The sequence below is a fragment of the Martes martes genome, assembly GCF_963455335.1.
Source record: "Martes martes genome assembly, chromosome: 6".
Lineage (NCBI taxonomy): Eukaryota > Metazoa > Chordata > Mammalia > Carnivora > Mustelidae > Martes > Martes martes.
Genome location: NC_137893.1, coordinates 129,552,412 through 129,576,471, shown reverse-complemented (window position 1 = coordinate 129,576,471; position 24,060 = coordinate 129,552,412). Strand labels below are relative to the sequence as shown.

Here is a 24,060-nt window from a genome sequence, read left to right as displayed (position 1 = left end):
CGCGCGGGCCTCTGGGAGCTGTGGGCCGGACCAGGCTGCCACGTGATTGGAACCGCCTATAGGGAGAGGCCCGGGAAGGGCGGAGCTGTCATTTTGAGCGGTGTTCCCAGCGGTCTTCCGTGTCTTCCAGGAACTGCGGCTGGTGAACTGCTCCCCGGTGCGTTTGAGCCCGGGCTTCCCTGAACTGCATTCCCTCCCGCCCCCAGAACTTTTAAGAAATGTTTTATGTCGCCCTTGCCTCAGCTGCCGCTAAGATGCTGGGTCCTTCCGATGAAGCTAGGCCACTCGCTTCGATTGGGATGAGGTCTTCATTTCAAACAGCGACAAGCACCGGCTTGCAGCAGCCCGCCGGGCGCTTTCCCCGCACCGTGGCCTCCACCTCGGAGCTCGCCTGCAACTCTTTGGCCCTCATGCTGCACGAGGATGAGGTGGCGGTCACGGAGGATAAGATCAATGCCCTCATTAAATGCTGAACCTTTCCGGCCAGGCTTCTTTGGAAAGGCCCTGGCCGGTGTTCGCATTGGGAGCCTCATCTCAATGTAGGGGCTGGTGGACCTGCCCCAGCGGCTCACGCTGCACCAGCCAAGGTCCTGCTCTGTCCACCAGTGTCTGCCGCTGCTGAGAAGAAAACGGGAAGCAAAGAAAGAAGAACCCGAGGAGTCTCGTGATGACATGCACTTTGGTCTTTTTGACTAAATGTCTTTAAACATGTCCAATAAAAAGCTGAGCTTTAAAAAATATATAATGGTTTGTATCTACAGACAAGTTTAAAGAGTATTTGCATGGCCATCCTCCAGCTCATTAATTGTTAACATTTGCCCACGTTTGCGTTCTCAATCTCTCTCTCTCTCCACAAACGCACAGCCCCACATACTATTTTCCCAGAATTTGAAAGTCAGTTGCAGCTGCTTCAACCCCCAAATGTGTCTGCATTCATCTCATAAGAATAAGGACATTGTCCTACATAACTGCCATACATGGTCAAATCTAAGCGAACTAATAGTTTCATATCATCCAATGTTCAGTTTATATTCAAATTTCCCCAGTTGTCCCCCGAATTCCTTTCACAGCCATTTCATTATGAGTTTTTTCAACCCATGAGCTGTAATGGGCTGTTGTCTCTTTTAACCTAGAACATCTCCCCACCCTCTTTTTCAAATTAAGTCACTGAATTTTGTCAGGAGCTGCAACCAGTTGTCTTGTAGAGTGTTTCTCTTTCTGGACTTATAACATTTTCCCCCTTATGACTACGTTTTGTTCAAGCATTTTTGCAAGGAGATGTATGTGACTTTATTACACCTCATACAGAACACATATCATAAATGTTCCTGTTAGTAATGCTAAATTTGATCATTAGGTAAAGGTAGATGGTTACATCACTCCATCGTAGGCCGTTTCCCTCTGAGGGATGATACTTTGAGGCCATATGAATGTCCTGTCCCCAACAAACTCACACAATCCTTCAGTGAACCTGTCATTATGTTAGGAGTCATAATTGATTATTCTCTAATACTGTCATGGCTTCTATATTTGTTAACTGGCATCCCTACCATACATTCACTTTCTTGTTCACTATGGAATCAAAAGATTTTATTTTTTTTTTTTAAGATTTTGTGTATTTATTTGGCAGAGAGAGGGAGCGAGCACAAGTAGGAGGTGCAGCAGGCAGAGGGAGAGGGAGAAGCAGGCTCCACACCCAGCAGGGAGCCTGATGCGGTGTTCCATCCCAGGACCCTGGGATAATGACCCAAGCCAAAGGCAGATGCTTAACCAACTTAACCCAGGTACCCTTTGACCTTGGCTAATTTTGATTTGGTTCAATACAGTGTGCCTCCACAGATGTATATGTATATGTGTATGTATATGTGTATGTATGGAGTTCCCTGTTCAGTAGAGAGCCTGCTTCTCCCTCTCCCTTTGCTGCTCCCCCTGTTTGTGCTCTCTGCCAAATAAATAATTTTTAAAAAATTAGCCAAGGTCAAGCATGTCCTCTCTTCAGGTCACAGCCTATCTCAACTCTGAGCTTAATGACAACTTGGGCAACAGCCTGGGGGTATACTCTTTCAACCTGAAGAACTGTTTTACACTGATGCTTATTAATTTTTTTTTAACTTTTTAAAGATTTTATTTATTTGACAGAGAGAAAGAGAGCACAAGCAGGGGGAGTGGGAGAGGGAGAAGCAGGCTCCCCACTGAGCAAGCAGCCCGAAGTAGGGCTCGATCCCAAGACCCTGGGACCATGACTTGAGCTAAAGGCAAATGTTTAGCCAATTGAGCCACCCAGGTGCCCCTAATTAATCTGTTTAATCACCATTTTTCCAGGGAGAACTTCTGACCCATTCTAGATTAGGCTCCTATTATAGGCTGAATTGTGTGCTGTCCCCACCCCCACCCCAATTCATACACTGGAGCCCTAACCTCCAATGTGACTGTATTTGGACATAGGGACTATATGGAGGTAATTAAAGTTGAATGAGGTAATAAAGATGGGGCTCTAACGTGATAAAACTGAAGTCCTTCTAAGACAAGGAAGACATACCAGAGCTCCTTCCCTGCCCCTTACTGCCTACCACCCAGAAAGAGAGCTTTCACCAGCAACCAACCTAAGAACACCTCTACCTTGGACTTCTAGCCTCCGAAATTATGAGAAAATGAATTTAAGTCACATAGTCTGTGGCATCTTGTTGTGGTAGCCCAAGCTGACTGATACAGCCTCCTAGCTCTAGCCTGAAGATCTTCCTTCATTTTGCTCAACACAGCATTTACCACATATTTTCCCTCTCCCTTTAATATTATGAGGGCTATTTTTGCATCATGTGTTTCTACCATGGGATTCATAGCTTCTGGCGTAATGTGTAGCACACAGAGCTCAATACTTACTGAATGACGTTAATTACAAGTCCTCCAGCTTGGGAGAGGAGCAAGGAGAAGAAACGGAGGTAAGACAAGGAAGAAAGGAATGCTGTTTTTCACCCAAAGTCCCGAAAGCCCCCAAGATTTTAAGTACTATCTTACATATGCTCTTTCTTGTTCTTCACAATTAGCAACTCATTTGTTTTCCTATTTTCTCATCTATACTATAAAATGTTTGAGTCAAGCACAGAAAGTCAATTATCATACGGTTTCACTTACTTGTGGAGCCTAAGGAATAACATGGAGAACATTAGGAGAAAGAAAGGAAAAGTCAGTTGGGGGGAAAATCGGAGGGGGAGACGAACCATGAGAGACTGTGGACTCTGAGAAACAAACTGAGGGTTTTAGAGGGGACGGGCATGGAGGGTTGGCTGAGCCTGGTGATGGGTAGGTATTAAGGAGGGCGCATGTTGTATGGAGCACTGGGTGTTATATGTAAACAATGAATCTTGGAACACTGCGTCAGAAACTAATGATGTGCTGTACGGTGACTAACACAAACAATTTTGGAAAATTTGAGTATATTAATACATACTGCTGATATATGAAAGTTGTCCCTCTGATTGTTTTATATGTGTCTCCTGTCCCCACCCAGACTGCAAGTGTCTTGAAGTCAGTTGGCTTGTAAATTCTGTTGAATCCTCATAGTACCTAGCCTAATACTAGATGTTAATAAGTATTCAGGAAGGTCCTGTTGATTTAACGACAAATGTCTGAATTTCAAAAGTTTCTCTCTGATACAAAGAATAGGCTTATATATCTCACTGTCCTTCAACAGAGAGTCAAGAACTCTTCAGGACTTGTTTTTATAGATTCGATGACAATTCTTTCCTCTTAGGGGACAAAATGAAACCCCTTGTATTTGGAGAATACCCGAATGGAATCTGAGACACTTCATTTTTTTTTTTTTAAATGGGATTATGGTGACTTTTGCCCATGCTCCTTAGAACTTATTGTCCAGAATAAACAAGAACTGGGCATTGATTTGTGGTCTGACCTCTGTACACTGCCTGGCACACAACAGGCACTTAAGAGATGTTGAAGAAACTACAAAAGACCAACTTCCAGCAAGAATTCAGAACTAAAATAGTTTTTTTTAGTGGTTTTTCTTTTTTTTAAATTTTTCTTTTGAAAATTTTTTTTATGTATTTGCCAGAGAGATAGAGAGAGAGCATAAGTAGGCAGAGCAGCAGCCAGAGGGAGAGGCTCCCTGCTAAGCAGGGAGTCCGATGTGGGGCTCGATCCCAGGACCCTGGGATCATGACCTGACCTGAAGGCAGCCGCTTAACTGACTGAGCCACCCAGGTGCCCTAAGGGTCTTTTTTAATAGTTATTTAATAAACAGAAGGTTTTAGAGATAATTTAACATAATTAACAGAAAGATGTTGATAAATACCTTGGATGTACAGACGTATAAAATCAAAACGCAAAAACTTCAAAAGTCTAAAAGTTTATTGCCAGAATAGCAAACTTCATAAAGACACCTTTTTAAAGTACATAGTAAATGACGAGCAAAATAAACAGAAAACTTTGGCCAAAGAGAAGCAAAGATTGCTGCTATCACGCACATATAGTCAAATTAATGCCAAACCAAACAAGTGCATTTAAGAGCATATAGGTTACACAATCCACAATCTAAAACTAAAGGAGACTCATTCCAAAATGTTTGGGTTTGCGGTGGAGTATTCTAGGGAGAATGGGAGGGGTAATTTTCTCCTAATACAGAAAAATGGAAGCATTTAGATGAGAAACAGAATGAGGACTAAAATAACCACGATCAGCTTAATTTCATCTCCAAGAACAGAAATACGTACTATAGGCCAAAAGAAGTACAACCATCGATCAAAAATCTAAACACGGAAGGAACGAACTCTAGATTCAATTTGTGCTATCCTTACAACTGATTACCACGTCATACGCACTACATCCGGCGTATTACGTACTTCAGGTGAGCTAAGAAGATAAAAAGCCAGAACAGCCTTTACTACTAGATTTCAACCAGGGTTATGTCTTCGGAATCATAGAAAGCTCTATCGCTATACTTGCAAGCACTAGGTTTTCTTCTAGTAAAGTATTTAGTAAAGTGAACATTCACGTAAACGAACCCAAGAAAATAGCAAGTAACTGACTACTAGTGCCCAATAGAGCTACTGCTGAAGGAGTAGGAGTAAGAGTAGGAGGAATTCCCGGTCGCATCAAAGCTTCCCCTCCGGGACCCACTGCGGGAACCAGAGCGAGAGCCCGAGCGGGATCCAGAGCGAGAGCCGGAGCGGGATCCAGAGCGGGAGCCTGGGGCAGAAGACATGTTATAGGGGCTAGGCAAGCCCTTAGATGAAACAGAGGCAGCCTCCAGAAGGCGAAGGCCGGTGATATCTTCCACCATGGAGCGATTCATGGCATCCTTATAGGATATTTTTAATTTGGTTTTGGGGCAGGTCAGGATTTTGGCGTAGCTGCTGGTGTCCTGCAGCCTCTGAGCGGCTCTGCCGTCGATGAACCCCTTCCTGATGGCTTCTTCCGTGCTTATCCTCCCATGCACTTCCGGGTCAACAAGGCCCCCAGTGAGGTACTGGAACTCCAGGAAGCGCTGACCTGCCTCGTAGGGGAGCCATTTTTCTTTGACTGCCTCTGCGGCTGACATCTTCTTCTTTCCCTTCACACCTTCAAAGCCGATGAAGGCTTTCTGAGCGGGCTTCAGCCTGGTGGCCATATCTTGGTCGACCAGGCCCTGGGAGACTGCGTCCTGAAGTGACAGCTTCTGACCACTGGTTGGGTGGATGATGCCGCCCGTGCAGGCCTGCGCCTCCAGAAGCCTCTGACCAGTGATGCTGTCGACAATGCCCCGCTCTATCCCTTCCGTGATGGAGATCTTCTCCAAGTTTTCTGTGTCAAAGATGGCTGCAATGGGGCTCGATTCTTCCAGCGGGTCAGACAGAGAGCTGCTCCGGATGGTTATGTTCCTGACACTGGAGATGGTGGAAATCTTACTCACTGACTCATGTCGGGAGTTGCTGAAGACCTCATCACTGACACCACCCCCTATCCCACTGCTGTTGCCGACACCATTTTTCAAGGAGATCATATCAGCAAACTGAGTGAGGCTGAGGCTGCCGGATCGGTACTGATCGAAGAACTTCCTGTCAATGAGGCCCTTGTCAATGGCGTCTTGGATATCATACTGACTGCCTGTCTTCCTGTCAACCAGGACCACCCTGGTGGAGCCGTCGGATCCAGTGATGGTTATTTCTTCCCACTCACACTCCTGCTCACACAGTTCTCTGAAGGTTTCATAATCTATCAGGCCCTTCTTGTAGGCCTCCTGAACGGACATCTCCTTGTTGGTCTCTGGGTCAACGATGACCACTCTACGCTTCCTGAGAGTGTTCTTCTGTGACGTCTGCACCTCCTTCTTCTTCTCCTTCAGGGGCAGAAGACAGAGCCCTGTCTCCTCATCCTTGATACACCGCTCTTTCAGTTGCAGATAGGTAAGATTCTCTTCGGTGTTGGGGTCAAAAAACCCTTTCGTATCGTCACTTGGATCTGACAGAATCTCACTGAGCTCCTCATTAAAGTAGCCCCTCTTGTAGGCCATGTCAACCGGCAAACGATGGCTCTCCTTTGGGTCGATGATCCCGCCCGTCGCGATCTGTGCTTCCAATAAACGGATGCCGTGGCCCTTTTCAATGAGTTCCTTGTTCATGGCTTGGAACAAAGAAATGATGTTTCCTGTTTCGGGATCATTGTACCCGGTGACGGCTCGTTCTGCAGACAGGAGCTTCTCTTTGAATTCAATACCCACCAGGCCTCTTTTGTAGGCTTCCTCCACCGGTAACCTCAAGTTGCTGACAGGATCCACTATAAAGCCAGTGGCTGCTTGGGCTTCCAGCAGCTCCAGGGCAGTACCAGGTCGGACCAAGCCAATCTTCATGGCCTCATAAATGCCAAGCTTCTGCTTCGTGGTCTCATTGTATATGCCTGCTATGCAACTTGAACCCTGAAGGAAGTCTTTAATTCTCTCACCAACCTCGTCATAGGAAATCTGACCCGATTCCAGTTCATTTACAGTGGACGGTCTCAATATACCGGAATCTACCAGCTCAGAGACGGTCACCTGTTGTCTGATTCCTTGGAAGGACATACTTCTCTTCTGCACCGACAGCAAGAGCAGCCCTGTGTGTGGTTCGATTCTGCACCGTTCCCTCAGCTGCATGTAACTGACTTTCTTTTTGGTGACTGGATCCACAAAGTTTTTCTGACTATCTCGGGGATCATTCAGGGACCGATACAAATCTCTGTCAATCAGCCCACGGGCCAACGCTACATCTTTTGGCAAAAAGACACTATTCACGGGGTCCACCACACCCCCCGAAGCAATCTGGGCTTCCAGCAGGCGCATTCCAGTTTCTCTATCGATCAGATTTTTCTTGATGGCTTCCGAAACAGAGACCGTCTTGCCCGAGAACGGGTCGTCAAAACCAGTGACGGCTTTCTCTGCTGTGTATATCTGCTGGCGGTCATCAAAGTCGATGAGGTCCCGAGCGATTGCGTTGTCCACAGTCAGCTTCTCGTTCCTGTGGGGGTCGATTATACCGCCTGTAGCCGCCTGGGCCTCCAGGAGCATGACCGTGGATTCCGGGGTGATTAACTTCTTCCTCTTGGCCTCCACCAGGGAGTACTTCTCCTTCGGGGAAGCAGATGCTCCGGCGATGGCTCCCGCACCCCGAAGGAAAGGCTGGATTTCAGAGGCAACTTCCTCCACAGACTTTTTCCCCTTCAACAGTTTGTCCAAGGTTGTTTTGTCAATCAGTTGGCACTCGTAGAGCTGCATGGCCGTCACCTTCTTCCTCAGTCCATCGAACACCAGCTTGGAGGAGTCGACGGTCCACTCGTACTCAGTCTGGGTCTCCCGGTGGGAGCCGTAGGGACGCTGCTTGAGCCTGTCGATTTCCCTCTGAAGGCGGGAGCGCTCGGTTTCCAGCTGCGACTGCGTCTCCCTGGTGGAGTCCTCCAGCTTGCGCCTGTACCGCTCCTCGATCCTCTTGATCTCAGCCTGCAGTCTTTCGATCTCGCTCCGGAAGCTGTTCTTCTCCCTCTCGCTCTTTTCTCTCTCCGACTCGATCTTCCTAATGGTCTCTTCCTTGCGGGAGTACTGGGTTTTCCACTGGTTGAGGTCATTCTGGATCTGCTGCTTCTCGCACTCCAGGCGTTGCTTCAGCCTGCTTTCCGCCTCCAGCGCTGTTTTCAGGCGGTTGAGCTCATCCTCCAGCCTCTGCAGCCGGCTCTTGTCCTGCTCCAGAACTTTGATCTTCAGCAGAAGGCTCTCCCTTTCCTGCACCACCTGAGTGCACTGGTTCTTGGATTCCTGAATCCTGTTCGATGCCTGGAATTTAAAAAGAGAGAAACGGGAAGAGATAATGTGACTGTATCATACGGTGATCATAATTCAATCTCTTTTCTTACATTAAAAAAGAAAAACTTTACTTATTTGCCCTTCCTCTGTGTTCCCTGGATATACTGCTATTTTATCTTATAAATTCATAAAAAAATAAATTCCGTAAATATAGGTTGCCACTTTGATAAATGGCTTCATACTTACTACTGTTTTAGAAGGAACTAGGAGAAGTTGTAGACCTCTCTTGTTCTTAACAGGAATTACGGTTTGAAAAAATATGGGGAGTTTTGTTTCCCGGTTATCGCACCTGCTAACACCTACATCCTACCTGTTATATCTACACTAACACATTTAATAAAGCAAAATAAATCGATGGACGTATGCACACCCCACATCCAGCCCCACACAAATATTGTCTACAGAAGTCAATCGTATTAGAACTTAAAGAAGGTATTTTTTAAATTAGGGGTTAAAAGAAGAAAAGGCAAACAAAAAGAAACATATTACGGTGGTGATCAAAAGAGAATTGAATAATGATCAAAAGAGAACTGGACAATGCATGCAGAAAAATCACATAAGCAAAAAAGAAAAGGTGATTTTTAAACGCCTTTAATGTGGCTTTTATCAGAAACATTTGTGAAAAATGCAGGCCAGAGCTCATTAAGCAAAGAGCTATCTTCTAGAAAACAGAGTGGACCGTCCAGAAGACAAGCTCTGAGCTGTTACACCCCCGCTAATGTTCGAAAGGCATGGCCAGACAGCGTTTCCACACAGAGGGGCATCGAAGCAAGGAGAGAAGAGAAGGGCACACAGCACTGAAATTACACTAGAGCAGAGCAGTGGCCTGGGTTACGACAGGGAGCAGCACGGCAAGCAGCAGAAAAAGCAGAGAGTCTGAGAGCATCCAATCCCGGGAGCAGGAGCACGGCCGAGACCAGCTAGAAGCAGAGCGAACGATTTAAAAGACAGTGAAGCTGTGATCAAATATTTGTGAGTACCTCTAAAGCCTGCTTTTGGAATTTCTCAATTTCCTGTCTCAAATTTTCCCTCTCTCTCTGTAAATCATTAATGAGCCCCTGCAGCTCCAGGGTCCGGTTGTTGCTCAGCTGTAGCTGGCTCCTGAGCTCGGAGATGGTGGTGTTTTTGTCGCTGTCCGCCTCGCTCCGGCTCCTCCTGAGGTCGTCGTACTCCAGCCGCAGGTTCCGAAGCTCCTCCTCCAGCATCAGGTGCTCCTTGGTCAGGTTCTCCGTGAGAGACTGCAGCCTCTCGATTTCGATCTTGCTCTCGTTCAAGCTCCGGCTCTTATCCTCGATCGCCTTCTGGAAGTGCTCGTTCCTCAGGTGAGCCTGCTTGACGTTGTCCTGCTCCTGGAGCAGCTGCCGCCGGAGGGCCTCGACCTCGCCCGAGAGCCTTCTCAGCTCCTCCTGCGTCCGCTGCTTGTCCCGCAGGTGGCCCTCCAGCACGTCCCTCTGCTGCCGCAGGTCATCCTCACTGCGCTTCTTGACGATGGACGCCTGCTCCAGCTGTTGCGTCAGGCTGGTGATCTTGATCGCCTGCTCCTTCAGGGACCGCCTCATGCCTTCCAGCTCCTCCTCCAGCTTCTTCCTCTTGGACGAGTCCTCGCAGGCGGTCCTCCGCAGCCGGGCCAGCTCGTCTTCCACCTTCTGCTTCTGCAGCTGCAGGTCCTTCAGGGAGCTCTGGAACCGTGAGATGTCCTGGTCCTTCACGCTCCTCTCCTGGGACACCCTCTCGTAGTCGATCCTCAGCCGCGAGAGCTCCTGCTCCTGCAGCTTCAGCTTCCCGATCGTCTCGGCGGCGCTGCTGTTGGCTTTCTGCAGCTCGTACTGGGTCCTCTGCAGCTTCGCGTTCTCCTCCTCCAGGCACTTCCGTGCGCTGGTTTCCGAGTCGATCAGCTGTTTGAGCCTTTCTATCTCCTTGTTTTTGTCCTGGATCGTCTTGGCGGCGTCGTCGAGAGACTGCTTGTAGCGCAGGCTCTCCTCTGTGCGCATCTGGGTGACCTGGCGCAGCTCGATCTCCAGCTGCTGCTTCCTCTGCGACACCTCGGTGCCGGTGGCCTTCTGCTGCTGGGCGCTCTCCTCCACCCTCCGGAGCGTCTCCGTGGTCTGGGCCAGCGTGTCCTTCAGACGCTTCACCTCCTCGGACAGGCTCCGGTTCTCCCGGGTGAGGGTGTCGATCTGGGCTCGGTAGCCGCTGGTGTCCTCCTCCTTCTGCATGGTGAGCTGGTGGATGGTGGTCTTGGTGATGTTGATCTCCGTCTCGAACTGGTTCTTCAAGCTGATGATCTCCTCATCGTAACTGTTCCTTACCTTTGCCAGTTCATTCTCATACTCCCAGCGGCGCTTGGCCTCCTCCTGAAACTCGGCTTTGAGTCTCTCGATCTCCTTGTTCTTGTCCTGGATGGTCTTCGCCGCCTCCTCCAGGGACTGCTTGTGTCGAGCATTGTCCTCGGAGCGCTGCTGGAGGACCTGCTTCAGCTCCAGCTCCAGGTGCTGCTTCTTCTGCAGCATCTCGGAGCCACAGGCCTTCTGCTGCAGGGCGTCCTCCTCCGCCCGCCGCCGCTGCTCTGTGGTCTGCAGGATGCTGTCGTTGAGCCGGACGATTTCGTCCTTCAGGTCGCGGTTTTCCCTCGAGAGGCGGTCAAGTTGGTTCCTCAGGTTTTTGGAATCGTCCTCCTTCTGCATGGATATCTCCTTGATGGTGGTCTTCGTAATGTTAATCTCTGTTTCATACTTGTTCCTTAAATTACTCATCTCCTCATTATAGTGGTTTCTTACCTTTGCCAGCTCATTTTCATATTCTCTCTTCCGGGCGCCCTCCTCCTGCAGAAGAACCCTCAACCTCTCTATCTCGTACTCCTTCTCCTTGATGGCTTTCTCAGACTCCATCTTCTGCCAGCCAAGGCTCTCCTTCTCGCACTGCCTGGCCTTCTGCAGCTGGTCATAGTCACTCTTCTGCTGGTCAAACCTGTCTTCCACGGCCTTCCTCCTCCGCTTCTCGTCTTCGATCTCGTAAGTCAGCCGGGTGATCTTCTCATTCAGTTCTTTTATTTGGCCGTAGCACTTGTCCAGGTTTTGCTTCGCGGACTTTCCGTCCAGCTCCGCTTGCCTCTTCAGCTCCTCCAAGCTCACGAGCTTGGCTTTGAACTGGGAACATTCCGCCTGGTATTTCTGCAGGTTCTGATCCAGGAATTTGTTCTTGTTGCAGTTTTCAGAGTTGGCATCCCGGGCCAGCCTGAGCTCCTCTTCCAAAACTTCGATCTTGGTATTTTTCAGCTGGGGAAGGGAAAGCAGAAATTAGGTTGAAAGAAAAACATCTCGAAAACATCTCGAAAGAAAAAACAGCTCGTCGCCCCTCCCAGCCCATCCTGGGGTCTCCTTTCTCTTTACACGCCTGCACGTGGGCACACACACACCACACACACACACAGAAGCACACATACAGAGTGACAGAAGGCTATAGCTACTACACAAAAATTCATGAAATCTGTATTCTCAAAATTCTTCCATCAGTGATCTGTACAATCTTAGCAAATGACACAACACTCTGAGTTTCCCCTGCCTCGTCTGTAAGTGAGCCTGTCTCTCCCAAGATCAAAAGCTTGAGGTTTCACGAATTATGTTTCCTTTCTTTCAAGGTAGAAAGTTTCCATAGGGACTCAATGTGTGTATTAGAAATGAGGAGTAAATGAAATAATTACTCAACATTAAAAATCCAAATCCAGCCAATTCAGGACATTCTCTTCCTTAACTGAACACATACACACAAACAAATAAAGCAAATCCCTTAACCAAACAATAAAGGAAATTACCGGTTTTTTTCGTAAGGCAAAGTAGCTAGAATTTTATAAATATTACCTAACTCCATTCACAGCCGCATCCCAGATCACAGAACTCACACCTGACTTATGAACAAACTATGTACCAGTAAGTGTTTACAGTGAGTGTGTCCAAATCCAGATTACAATGAGGCAATAATAAGGTTCTATTCCATTTTCTTTCTGATCCTCCAAGGAAATCAAGTAAATTACCTTCAGATCTTCCAAACTCTTCAGCATCTCACTTAAGAATCTATAGTAGTCTCCAGACCTTGTAAGTAGTTCTATGTACCGAGCGTGGATATCTGCAGCCTTGCAAAAAAAAAGGAGTGAAAGAAATTTTAATTGAAAACTGAAATGATCATTTCAAGAGTGAACTCCCCTCATTGACGTGTGCTAATTCCAAAATCTAGAGGTACAACAAAGGGCTGATAATATTGTATTCCAACCGCACGACTCTAGGATATTTCTCCGAAGCCATCTGATCAGCAGTGCTCTCTGATGTCTTTGGGAAGAAGCTGTCTTTTAAAAATCTGCTAGACGTTTTCCACTTGTTAAGAGCCTCCCTCATTAAGCCTAGAATTTTAGCCCAGTTCCTGCAAAGATTCTAGCATATAAACACTAGATTCAGACTTCCACTGACCATTTCCTAAAATGCATCACATATTGATGATCTACACTGAGGGAGCATAACCTGCTTTTAAACCTGTTTTGAGTAGATCCCCTGGAACAAGCGGTGAATTCAGGGTCTGCAGGGAGGATAGGAAGGGGACAGGGAAAAAGGATGCACGAGGGGCAACTAGGAAACAGGTAATGACATAGATACCTCTTGCAGAATCACCCCAGAGGGAGACTGGACCATGGTTCTCTTGATAGGTATGTTCAGGAGAGTTTCCAAGCCTGAGGTGTACGACGCCAGCTGGAGTTCATAATCCTGCCAAATAAAAAATTTAAGGTAAACATAACTAATGAACCTAAACAAGTCACTGACAGCTACAGTTCCATGGTTTTTAATCACAAGCTGTATTTCTAATGACCAACCCCAGAGGCTATCATGTACTGATAGTGTCCAAGTAGCTAATATTACATTATTAAAACAAATGGTACATCTTTATATACTAAATGAAGATTTTTACACATACTACCAGTGTAAAGAATGAAGACCAGCCCACCCCCACAGATGTTGCCCATGTGCAGTGAATTCAAGTTAAAGGTTAACAAACTTTTTATGGTCTGTTCAGGAAAGACTACATGAAAGCCGTAATTGCTATCCTCAAGAAGTTTATAGTTTTTGGGGCGCCGGGGTGGCTCAGACAGCTAAGCATGTCATTGCTGATTTTGGTTCGGGTCATGATCTTAGGGTCATGAGCTCGAGTACCACATCAAGCTCTGTGCTTAGCCTGGAGTCTGCTTGGGATTCCCTCTTTCCCTCTCCCTTTGCCCCTCCCCCTGCTCAAGCATGTGCATATGTGTGTGTGCTCTCTTAAAAAAAAAAAAAAAAATTAAAATATAAGAAAAGAGGTGTGCACTCTTTAAAGTAAATCAGAAAATAATGCAGTTAATAGTATGGATTTTTAAAATATGGAACACTTTACAAATTTGCATGTCATCCCTGTGCAAGAGCCATGCTGATATTCTCTGTCTCGTTCCACTTCCAGTCCATGTGCTGCTGAAGTGAACACAGTTAATGTTATTCTTGATGAAATGCCAACATTCTTTATGAAACCGGCATACCTTAATTGAATTTGCACAAAGTTCGGCAATTTTTTGTACTTCTTCTGATTTGTCTCGTTTCCCACATATTTCATTGTGCAAGTTCTATACAAAAAATAAAATATAAACAACAAAGTGTACAAATAATTGCATATAAATATTATTACATGGCTAAACAACTGTTTTCCCTCAGTTTATTACTACATTCAGTGACCTCACATTCTCACAGCTAAACCTTAGGAGATGAGGGTGTTTTCTCTTCAGCAAAGAGAAGCACAATTGTCACCTTTTTTTTCTCTAAGAGGAAGCTTTCTAATCTGTGCTCTTTTCTGATCCTAAGGCCTCAATTTATAAAGATACTTTACTATAATGTTACATTATTTCTAGTTAATAATTGATTTCTTTGTAAGTATCTCAATTATTTTTCCTTTGGGCCATCTGCCAACCATTCACAAGATGAACTAGTAATATTATTAAATACCCTTTCAAACCTAGGTACTGCTGAGAAAACCAGAGGAAAATACAGCTTACTCCCAGTGTTCTCTAAGGGAATGACATACTGGCTGATACCTTCTGCTCATTCAAAAATCTCATGACTGTGTTGGAGTCACCAAACTTCATGGATTCCAAGGCATCCTGGCGGCGCTTGGCGTCATAGAGCCACTTGCAGAAAGCCTGATAGTTATCACGGTAATTCCTCAGTTGCTTGATTTGTTTCTCGAGGTCCCACAGTCTGGAGGAAACAGATAGAATAAAATTATTAAAGCAATGCTACCTTTCCTGAAAATATTTAACAGAGTTATCACGTGATATCACACGTTATCGCCCAGTAATTCCACCTGCTACATGCTCAGAACTGGAAACATACACCCGTACAAAAAGTTATCCATGAATGTTCCTAGGGACAGCTTTCATGATAGCCAAAAATCATCAATGGATGAAGGAATAAATAAAATGTGGTACAGCCGTACGATAAAATATTACTCAACCATAAAAAGGAATGAAGTATGGATACATGCTGCCCCACGGAGGAACCTTGAAAACATTATGATGAGTGGGGAAAAACAGTCACAAAGGACCACATATGGGCTGATTCCATTCCTACAAAATGTCTGGAATAGGCAAATATACAGAGACAGAGGGAAGACGGGTGGTTCCTTGGGGCCAGAGGGTTGGGAAGTAACAGGGAATGACTACTAATGGGAACAGAGCTTTTTTTTTCCTAGGGTAAAGAAAATGTTGTAGACGTAGATTGTGGTGATGGTTACACCCTTCTGAATGCACTGAAATCCACTAGACTGTACACTGCCAGTGGGTGAATTGTGTGACATGTGAATTAGCTATCAATAAAGATGTCTGTGTTCTTTTTTAGTCAATAAAGATATTTTTAAAAAGTAGTTACTAAAAGGAACGACATCAAAATTCAGGATACTTTCAAACCCTCATTTGGAGTGAGGTGGTAGAAGACATAATTTTCTTAAATTTCAGAAGAACACTCACTCAAAGCATCTGCTCCTTCCAACCGTCCTAACAAGAGTTTATAGGGCCTACAAGAACCTGATCAATGGCTTCCATTTTTTTCTAAGAGCCTGGAGAGCACCTGTTAGGGGTTGATTCAAGCTGGGCTGTGGTGACGTACCCACTTCCCATTTCCAACAAAGTTGCCGCCAAAAACAGAGTGCCCCTTGTGCCTAACTTACATACCAAACCAAACCAAACCACTACTTTGACAGTGATCACTGCAAGTGACATTATCTTGGAACAAGCAAACGGGAAGAACGCAGGGAAAGAGGTTAGCACACCTGTAGTCTATCTGTTTATCTATTTTTTGCCAGCGGTCTGTCAGCTGTGTGACTTTGTCACTGAACTTGCCCAGATCCAGGTCATAGAGTGGATACTGCTGTGAGGTCTGGGAGTGGATCTGCTGGGCTTTCTGCAGCTCTGTCTTCATGGTGGCCAGCAAGGACTTCTTCAAGTTCAAGTCATTTTTTATTTTCTGTCACAGGAGAAAGAAAAGAGTACACGTTAATCTGTTGGAACACTTGTATTTTTAAGTGCTAATCAACCCAGGAAGACATATTTACTGATTGCATTTTCCAATATTTATGTCCATGATCTAGTTCCTGATGCTACCCCATTGATAAAAGATTCAGTGTGAGAAATTCATTTGTTTGAGAAATGCTAAATACCATACTGTATTCCATTCCTGAATAATTATAACACATATGAACGTTCTTGAAGAGGAAGAAAAGTCCTGTCGTAAAGAAACCAGTTTAATTATGTTTAACTCTGCATTCCGCAAACTAATCTCACCACAAATTACCTGTGCACATAGTTCCTGCTAGCGCACTCTGGAAAGCAAGTGTTCTAGAGATAACGACCAACGTCAACCACGTGTGGCCAGCGAAACCCAGGAATCCTCAAGACTCATTAAAAAGTTACCGAAGCCTCAGGATTGGGCACTGAGCAGTCCTGCATTATTTCCCATAACCCCGGGCACTGCGATAACGGACTGTGACTTCCGGTTACCTTCAGTCCACAGCGGTAAGCTTCCACTTTATCCAGATCCAGGCACACGGTTTCCTCTTCAGTGAGTCTGGCTTCGTACACCTTCAACATATCTTCTGTCTGCAGGATAGCCTGGAGTAGAGCTCTCACTGTGCATAAGCTGTAAGGAACCAAGGAGGCCAAGAGCATTGCCGGTGACATAATTAGACTTGGAACGTTTGGCTCTGGCCGCTATTAATGAAAGAATGTTAAAGCCAATAAAAAAAATTCATTTTGCCTATTCTACAACTGCAGGAGCAACAGACTCCCTCCCCCACCCCACCCCTGCACCACGATTCAGACAGCCATCGTGTGTTCACTGAAGATTTCAAAGTCCTGACTCTTACAGATATACCTCGGCTGTAAGACACATTAGATTTCACTATGGTGGAAGGAACACCAGGGCCAGAGGACCCTCTCTCTGAGGCACAGAAGAATGTGAGGAAGCCCGTAGTGAACTGAGCAACTGGGAGGCAAGGCTAGAGTGAGTCAAGCAGAGAAAGCAAACGAAGTGTGACAAAATGAAGCCTGAGAACGGCAGAATGTGTGTGACCGAGGTCACTCGCGTTTACCTGTTTAAGTAGCCATCTGTCACACCATTGATATTTTCCAGTTTCTGGAACAGCCCGAATACCTCATTCTGTAAGTAGCAGTATTTTTCCGAACCTCTGAAGTTAGCGAGCATGTCTTTCAGCTGGTTGAGAACCTCAGCAATTGCTTGAGAATCGTTCTGCACACTCTGTTCAAAGAAAGAAGGAAAGTGCTAGATGTAGCCATCCAATTCTTAGGGTCCCTTTTTTTTTTTTTTTTTTGTCCCGAACAAGTCCACTAAATGGAAAAGCCTCGAAAGACAAAGTTGACATTTCATTTTGTTCTTTGGGGAGGCCCTATAGGCACGGTGTAAACATGGCCCTCTTCTGTAGGGTATCTAATTTGCACTTCCCAGTGCAGTGCCCAGGCGTGGCTGAGCAGAAAAGATCACGGAACGGGGAGTTCAAACACTGCAGGTGTAGTCCCAGCTCTGTCCATGGCTTTGAGTTTTTACCAACATCCGCCTCACCCCATCAAATCTCTCCGTGTCAGTCTCCTGTCTATAAATAAAAATAATTCTAACTGTTTACCTGTATCATAGGTGGTAGCAGGCAGCAACCTAATTAATGTCTATGAAAACTCTCCCTATGTCCCACAAAGGGAAATGCTATAGCCTGATTCAGCAACCCACAAACCAACACAAAGGTGGCCTAATCCCCAGCCTGGTAACCTTCTACAAATCTCGAAGCAGAGGAGAGAAAAAAGGAAATCCTGCCAGAAGCCCGTTTTCTTGAAAATTCGTGCTTCTTCTCTATAAATATTTAAACCAATAGGTTTTTTAACCTATTTTTAACCTATATATTGTATTTATCACAGATAAATACAAATATAGCTAGTATTGGTTGAAACAATACTGGATGCCTACCTTTAGCTCATTTATTTTCACTGTGATGTGGTGCGTAGACCCCTGGTCTGCTAGAAGCATGTTTTTAAGGGTCATTCTGCCCTCACAGTGCTCCATCTGCCTGCGAATCTTCTGGAGCTCCATCAGCATCCATGTTTCTTGCTTGTCATTTTCTCGGTTGGTTTCAATCACTTTATTATGGTTGAGATCTTGGCAGGAACTATGATGAGTGATTTCAGTGGTGGTTACTGTAAAAAGATGTTAGGACCGCAAACATCAGAGAGTTCCTAGAGAAGGGTGCTTGGCCTCAAAAATTACCCACACTGCACAAACTGTAGCTCCCTCCTTTGATTTGATTCTGAATATTTAGAGTATAAGTCACTTTAGATATGTTATTTTCTGAAGAAGGGATTCTGAAACTAGTTGTATGCAAACTACTTTCTGTTGGAGATGTGTGTGTGGTTGATACAAAGAAAAAGATGCCCCAAACCTGTCTGGTGCTGGGGGTGGCCAGGGAGCTGGATGACCAGGGTCTGGTAGTGCTTCTGGGCGTCCGTGAACTGAGACTGCATTTTCCGCTTGTCATCATCTCCAAACATCTCCGAGCCCTGGCTGTTTCTGATGAACTCTTGGTAATGCAGCTCAAGGTCAGATATTGTCTTCATGTAATCTTCCTGCCGCATGGTTTTCAGCTGGAAGTAAACCAGGCAGGAGTGTCGGATCATCCCCATGCCATGACCAAGAAGAGTGCCAGAAAATGCCCTATGCTAGAGGGGCCTTAAGGCAATACTTGTCAGAGGCCCATTAGGATACAAAAGGTCTTCGGGGCACCTCGGTGGCACAGTCGGTTAAGCATCTGACTCTTAGTTTCAGCTCAGGTCACGATCTCAAGCTTGTGAGATCAAGTCCCACATCAGGCTCTGTGTGGAGTCTGCCTGAGATTCCCTCTCCCTCTGCCCCTTTCCCCCTCTAGTGCTCCCTCTCTCTCTCTCTCAAATAGATAAGTAAATATATATACATATATTATATATATAATTATATGTATATTTATATATATTGCATTATATTTTATACAAACACACACACAAACATATAGACCTTGAGGACTCCAAGATTGCTCCTAAGAGCTACAGCAGTGCATTGTGTATTTTTTCCTACAGAATTTTATTCGTCACAGGAAATATTACTGTGAAGTTGCAAATCTAAAGCAGGTTCCAGCAAAGCTGCACTGATTGAAAACAGAGAAAACGGGGAGTAAGGGGGAGCCCACCAGACTTATCCATTCTGTGCCTCTCTCCTCTCTGCTGGCCCTGTCATCCCTAGAGGACCCTCCTGAAGCTGGAATTCTTCAGACCACAACTTGAAAACCACTGGGCTACAGAACTAATGTTTCGGGTGTTAATAATCTATGGCCTAGCTTTCTATTACTTCAAAGGAGAATCAGATCCAGGACATTACAGGACCGCAGGCCTTTTCCATGGGCACTTCTGTCTTGCCAGGCAACTTTAATTTGTACTTCCGTCTGTACCGAAGCCGACTGCGTGTGACTCCCTCCCATCCTACGTGGGATGGACCCTAACGACTCAGGCAGGCTGAGCTAACTCTCCAGATGAAATACTAAAGCCTCAGCTGCTAGTCAGTGTGTCTGGCGGGAACAAGCGCCCTGGGGAACAGCATGGTGCACCCGCCAGCAGCCTGAATGGTCCTAAGGATGTACCTTGGCAATGGTCATGGCCCTGATTTTCTCGATGTCAATCATGCAGTAGTGCCAGGACACCAGGCTCTTCATGTTGATGTACAGCTGGTTCCACAGAGCCAAGATGGCCTCGTAGTACTGCTCGATCCTAGAAGGCACAAGGGGAAAGAAAACACACTGGAGCCCGGCTTTCAAACCCTGACCCAAACGGGAAACCTTGCCATGCTTACACACCACATAGAAAACGACAACAAGAATGAACAGAGTAATGGGCAAATGTATATTTTTTAAACACTCAACATTTCAATGGATCTGGACTAAGTTACTTCCCCAAAGCTCATTCTAGATGATCTACATTAGTAGAGATAATGAACTTTGGGTCAAAATACACATTTCTTTGTTCTCGTGTTGTTTGTCAGCAACTTTTTAATTGACAGAGGTCTAACACCATGCAGGATGACAGGGAGAAACCAGTCATGGGATGCTGATGGCTACTGCAGCTTGGAAGTGAGCATGTGGGCTCACTTTGCTACCCTCCCTATTCTCATGTATGGCTGAGGATTTCCATGATAAACGGTAGACAAGAATCTGCTGTGGACAATCTGTACAATGAATGCTCTACTTGCTTGTCGATGAGCAGGTATTAAAATGAAGGGCGTTTTATATTTGTGGCTACCTGCAAAATTAGTGATATTCTAAGAATGGAAGAAGAACTTTGAAACGATGCCTTCAAGATACATGGTAGGAATTGTTTCTTCACAGACATCCAGATCTAGGAGGCACAGAGAACTCCCACCAATTTCAACAAAAGCAGGCCAACACCAAGACATATTATAATTAAATCCGTAAAATATAGTGAGAAAGAAAAAAATCTTAAAAGCAGCAAAACAAAGAAGTCCTTAACTTACAAAGGAAAACCTGTAAGGTTAGCTGGAGATTTCTCAACAGAAACTTGGCAAGCCAGAAGGGAGTGACATGATATAGTCAAAGTGCTGAATAGGAAAAATCTGCAGCCAAGAATATTCTATCCAGCAAGGCTATCATTCAGAATAGGAGAGATAAAAGAGTTTCCCAGACAAACAAAAACTAAAGGAGTTCATGACCACTAACCCAGAACTGCAGGAAATATTAAAGGAGACTCTTTGTGCACAAAGAAGAGAAAAAAAGTCACAAACGCAAGAAAGAATCCGAGAACATCTCCAGAAACAATGACAAAACAAGTAGTAAAATGGCAATAAATACATATCTATCAATAATTACTTTGACTGTAAACAGACTAAATACTCCAATCAAAAGATACAGGATGTCAGAATGGATTAAAAAACGAGACCCATCTGTATGACTCCTACAAGAGACTCATTTTAGACTGAAAGACACCTGCAGATTGAAAGTGAGGAGGTAGAGAAACATTATGCAAATAAAAAACATTTATTATGTAGATTTCAAAAGAAAGAGTAGCAATACTTATATGGGACAAACTAGACTATTTCGTTCTTATATTATTTTTATCCTGCTCTGGTCAGGGTCGTAAGGTCCTCATGGAATGATTTTGAATCTGTTTCCTCTATTCCATTATTTGTAAGATCTTGATAAAGATTGTCATTAATTATTTTTTTAAATGTTTGGTAGAATTCACCAATGAAACCATGTGGTCTTGAGCTTTTCTGTGCTGGGAGATTTTTCATTCCTAATTCAGCTTTCTTTCTTGTTACTGGTCTAAGAAAATTTCCTATTACTTGGATTCAAGATTCATGATTCACTCTTGGTAACTTGTGCATTTTTAGGAATTATCTGGGTTTTTTTCCTTAAGTTATCTGATTTGTTAGTATATAATTCTTTATAGTAATCTGTTAATCATACTACATATTTCTGTAGTGAATTTTTGTACTGTTTTCTCTTCCATTTCTAATTTTGATTTTTGAATCTTCTCTCCTTTTTTCCCCTTAGCTACTGTAGTTAAAGTACTGCTAATTTTGCTTCTCTTTTTAGAAAAACTGATCATCAACTTTCAATATTATGTTATTGTTTATTCTAGTCTTTATTTTATTTATTTCTGTTTTTCTTTGTTCTTTCCTTCCTCTACTGAATTTCAGCTAAGTTTCTTCTTTTTCTAGTTCCCTGTGGTATAATGTTGTTTATTTGAACTTTTTTTCTTAATACCAGCATTTATAGATAAATTTTACTATTATATCTCCTTTTGCTACATCCCATAGGTTTTGGAATATTGTGGGTTTTTTTCTTTTGTTTTGAGACATATTTTGATTTGCTGTTTGATTTCTAATTTGGCCCACTGCTTGCTCAGTACTGTATTGTTTAATGTTCACATATTAAATGTTCAGTATTTTAAAAAAATGTTTCCTCCAGCCCCCATACAGTCAGACATTCTCTTTTACCTTCCAGTAAAAACTATAGCTCTTCAACATTAAGTTGCATGACAATGCAAGGGACCTTCCTGAAGTTCCTTTTTTTCAAGGGAGGGGATTTTTGTGATAAAGGGCACGTCTGTGTTTCTTGTACAAGCATTTGCCCTATTTTTCCACACTCACATTCATGTTGTGGCTACTAGAAACTTCAACAACTTACTTGCACGAGAGGTCTATGGCCAGAGGGTTTGGAGGAGGGATAATCAGGCCAACGGAAGGGACGAGCATGTCCACGCCTCCAGGACCCGTCACATACCACTTGCTGCGCTCATTATTGTCCTTCAGGATGCACTCATCCCCTTTGTGCACGATTTTCTGTAAGGCAAGTGGCCCCGTGTTTTGGCTTTACTCACAAGTACATATGGTTATCTTTTTTTCCCAAAGAGAGAAATAGAGATAAAACTGTGCAAACCATTTGAGCTTTTACCTTATTATTTTTCTTTTTCTATTTTATTTTTTTAAAATAGGCTCCATGCCCAGCATGGAGCCCAGCGTGGGGCTTGAACTCACGACAGTGAGTTCAAGACCCGGGCTGAAATCAAGAGTCAGATGTTTAACTGACTGAGCCACCCAGGTGGCCCTTATTATTTTTCTTTAAATGAAGGTGATCTTTACACATTCCAACAATACTGATGCATTAAATAATGCACAAGAGCCTAAAAGCTGTCTAGAGTGATTTAGGTAAAGTAACTTTCCAAAGAAAGCCCAGAGAATCCATTAATAAAGTGAGAAATCCTTTTGTAAAGTAACAACTCGCCCCACGGCTTTCCTATTTTTGTGAGTTCATATTTTACATATTAGATCTACTATGTGGAACTCACTTGACTCGTACACTTGCTCTTAAAATTTAGAAGTAAAAACAAGAAATTCCAGCATCAGGTCCCCAGAAAAACAACTTTCTAAATTAACTCTACCATCAGAACACCTCACTTTCTAAATTAACTCCCTGACTTCTTGAAAGGGGTACACTTTGAATATGACAACTATCTTCACTCGTAAAATGTAACAAGCTTGATATGTATGTACTTGAATCTCCATTTCGACTTCTCCTCTCCATGCAAGTTCTTAAAATATTTCTTCCTGCCAGAATAAACTCGCTGTTTTACTACATTCATGTAAGCAACTGATCATGTTTCTTAAACCCCCCGTGATTCTTATAAGAAATCAGAGCTGTGGGAATTAGATAAATAATTAGTAAAACCAAGTCATCGTTCCTTATAGATGCTTGTAGGTACTGCAGAGCCCACAGAATTGATGTGTTCCGTGATGACAGAAAATCTGCAATGATAGTCACTTCTCCTGCAGCATAATGGTCATATCTCTCATTTCTTTTATGTCAGAAATTTAAAGACTTTTCAAGAAACTTAAAGATTTTAGAAGTTAAGATTTAAAGGATTCACAGATAAAGTTTTGAGTATTAGAAGTATTAAGACTTAAAACGAATAGTCTAGGGGAGCCTGGGTGGCTCAGTCAGTTAACCATCTGCCTTAGGCTCAGGTCATGATCCCAGGGTCCTGGGTCGCGGGGCTCCCTGCTCAGTGGGGAGTCTGTTCTCCACCCCCACCCCTCCTCCTGCTTCTGCTCCCTCTGGTCTTTCAAAGAAATAAAATCTTTACCAAAAAAGTAATTTAAAAAATTAAAAATAAAATAAAATAATCCATAAATACTCGCTGTCCTCATTCTTAAAGACTCTGCTAAGGACTCCGAACAGAGCTGCTGCATTTCCGTGGCTTGCTGCTTTGTGTATGAAAGAAAGGTATTTACTGTGCTGCTCACTGAAACCTGGATTAAACTCTCCTCCCTCTATTGGCAAAACTCTCAGTATAAAGAAAGGGAAAAACTTGGGCTTCACCCCGGAATAACAGTGCCCACCTGGTCTTGTTTGTAGTCACAGAGAGCCCTGAGAATAATGGGTTTGTTGCTCCTATAGTCCGGGTTCCGCGGTTTCAGCTGCACGATCTTCTTGGACTTGTTGACCAAGTTCTGTACCTGACGCTTGTATTCAAGGATTTTCTCTCGTTCTTTCTGCAATTGCAAATAAGATCATATTTTCATCACACCGATACCCTGTGAATGTCACAGAAGACCTGCAAGGGACATCAGCCT

The 24,060-nt window shown here is 44.4% G+C and overlaps 1 protein-coding gene and 1 pseudogene across 3 annotated transcripts in view; one reads left to right on the top strand and one right to left on the bottom strand.

Annotated features, from left to right (window-relative positions):
- Nucleotides 1-254: 254 nt before the first annotated feature.
- Nucleotides 255-696, top strand: LOC308344411 (large ribosomal subunit protein P1-like; annotated as a pseudogene). Its single transcript has one exon. The product of its transcript is annotated as a large ribosomal subunit protein P1-like (transcript).
- A 3,651-nt stretch (nucleotides 697-4,347) lies between these two features.
- DSP (desmoplakin) overlaps nucleotides 4,348-24,060 on the bottom strand; it is a 44,842-nt gene continuing 25,129 nt past the window's right edge. The window contains exons 11-24 of one of the 2 annotated variants that reach the window (XM_080805241.1): nucleotides 23,827-23,979; nucleotides 22,115-22,269; nucleotides 19,553-19,679; nucleotides 18,326-18,527; nucleotides 17,857-18,083; nucleotides 16,973-17,139; nucleotides 16,383-16,521; nucleotides 15,656-15,849; nucleotides 14,424-14,586; nucleotides 13,875-13,958; nucleotides 12,967-13,074; nucleotides 12,354-12,452; nucleotides 9,304-11,598; nucleotides 4,348-8,293 (exon numbers count right to left, since the gene is read on the bottom strand). In XM_080805241.1, coding sequence (XP_080661367.1) covers nucleotides 5,045-8,293; nucleotides 9,304-11,598; nucleotides 12,354-12,452; nucleotides 12,967-13,074; nucleotides 13,875-13,958; nucleotides 14,424-14,586; nucleotides 15,656-15,849; nucleotides 16,383-16,521; nucleotides 16,973-17,139; nucleotides 17,857-18,083; nucleotides 18,326-18,527; nucleotides 19,553-19,679; nucleotides 22,115-22,269; nucleotides 23,827-23,979 — 7,362 coding nt within the window. In that variant the 3' untranslated portion in view covers nucleotides 4,348-5,044. The remainder of the gene's footprint in view (nucleotides 8,294-9,303; nucleotides 11,599-12,353; nucleotides 12,453-12,966; nucleotides 13,075-13,874; nucleotides 13,959-14,423; nucleotides 14,587-15,655; nucleotides 15,850-16,382; nucleotides 16,522-16,972; nucleotides 17,140-17,856; nucleotides 18,084-18,325; nucleotides 18,528-19,552; nucleotides 19,680-22,114; nucleotides 22,270-23,826; nucleotides 23,980-24,060) is intronic. The other variant, XM_080805242.1, reaches the window with a different exon arrangement.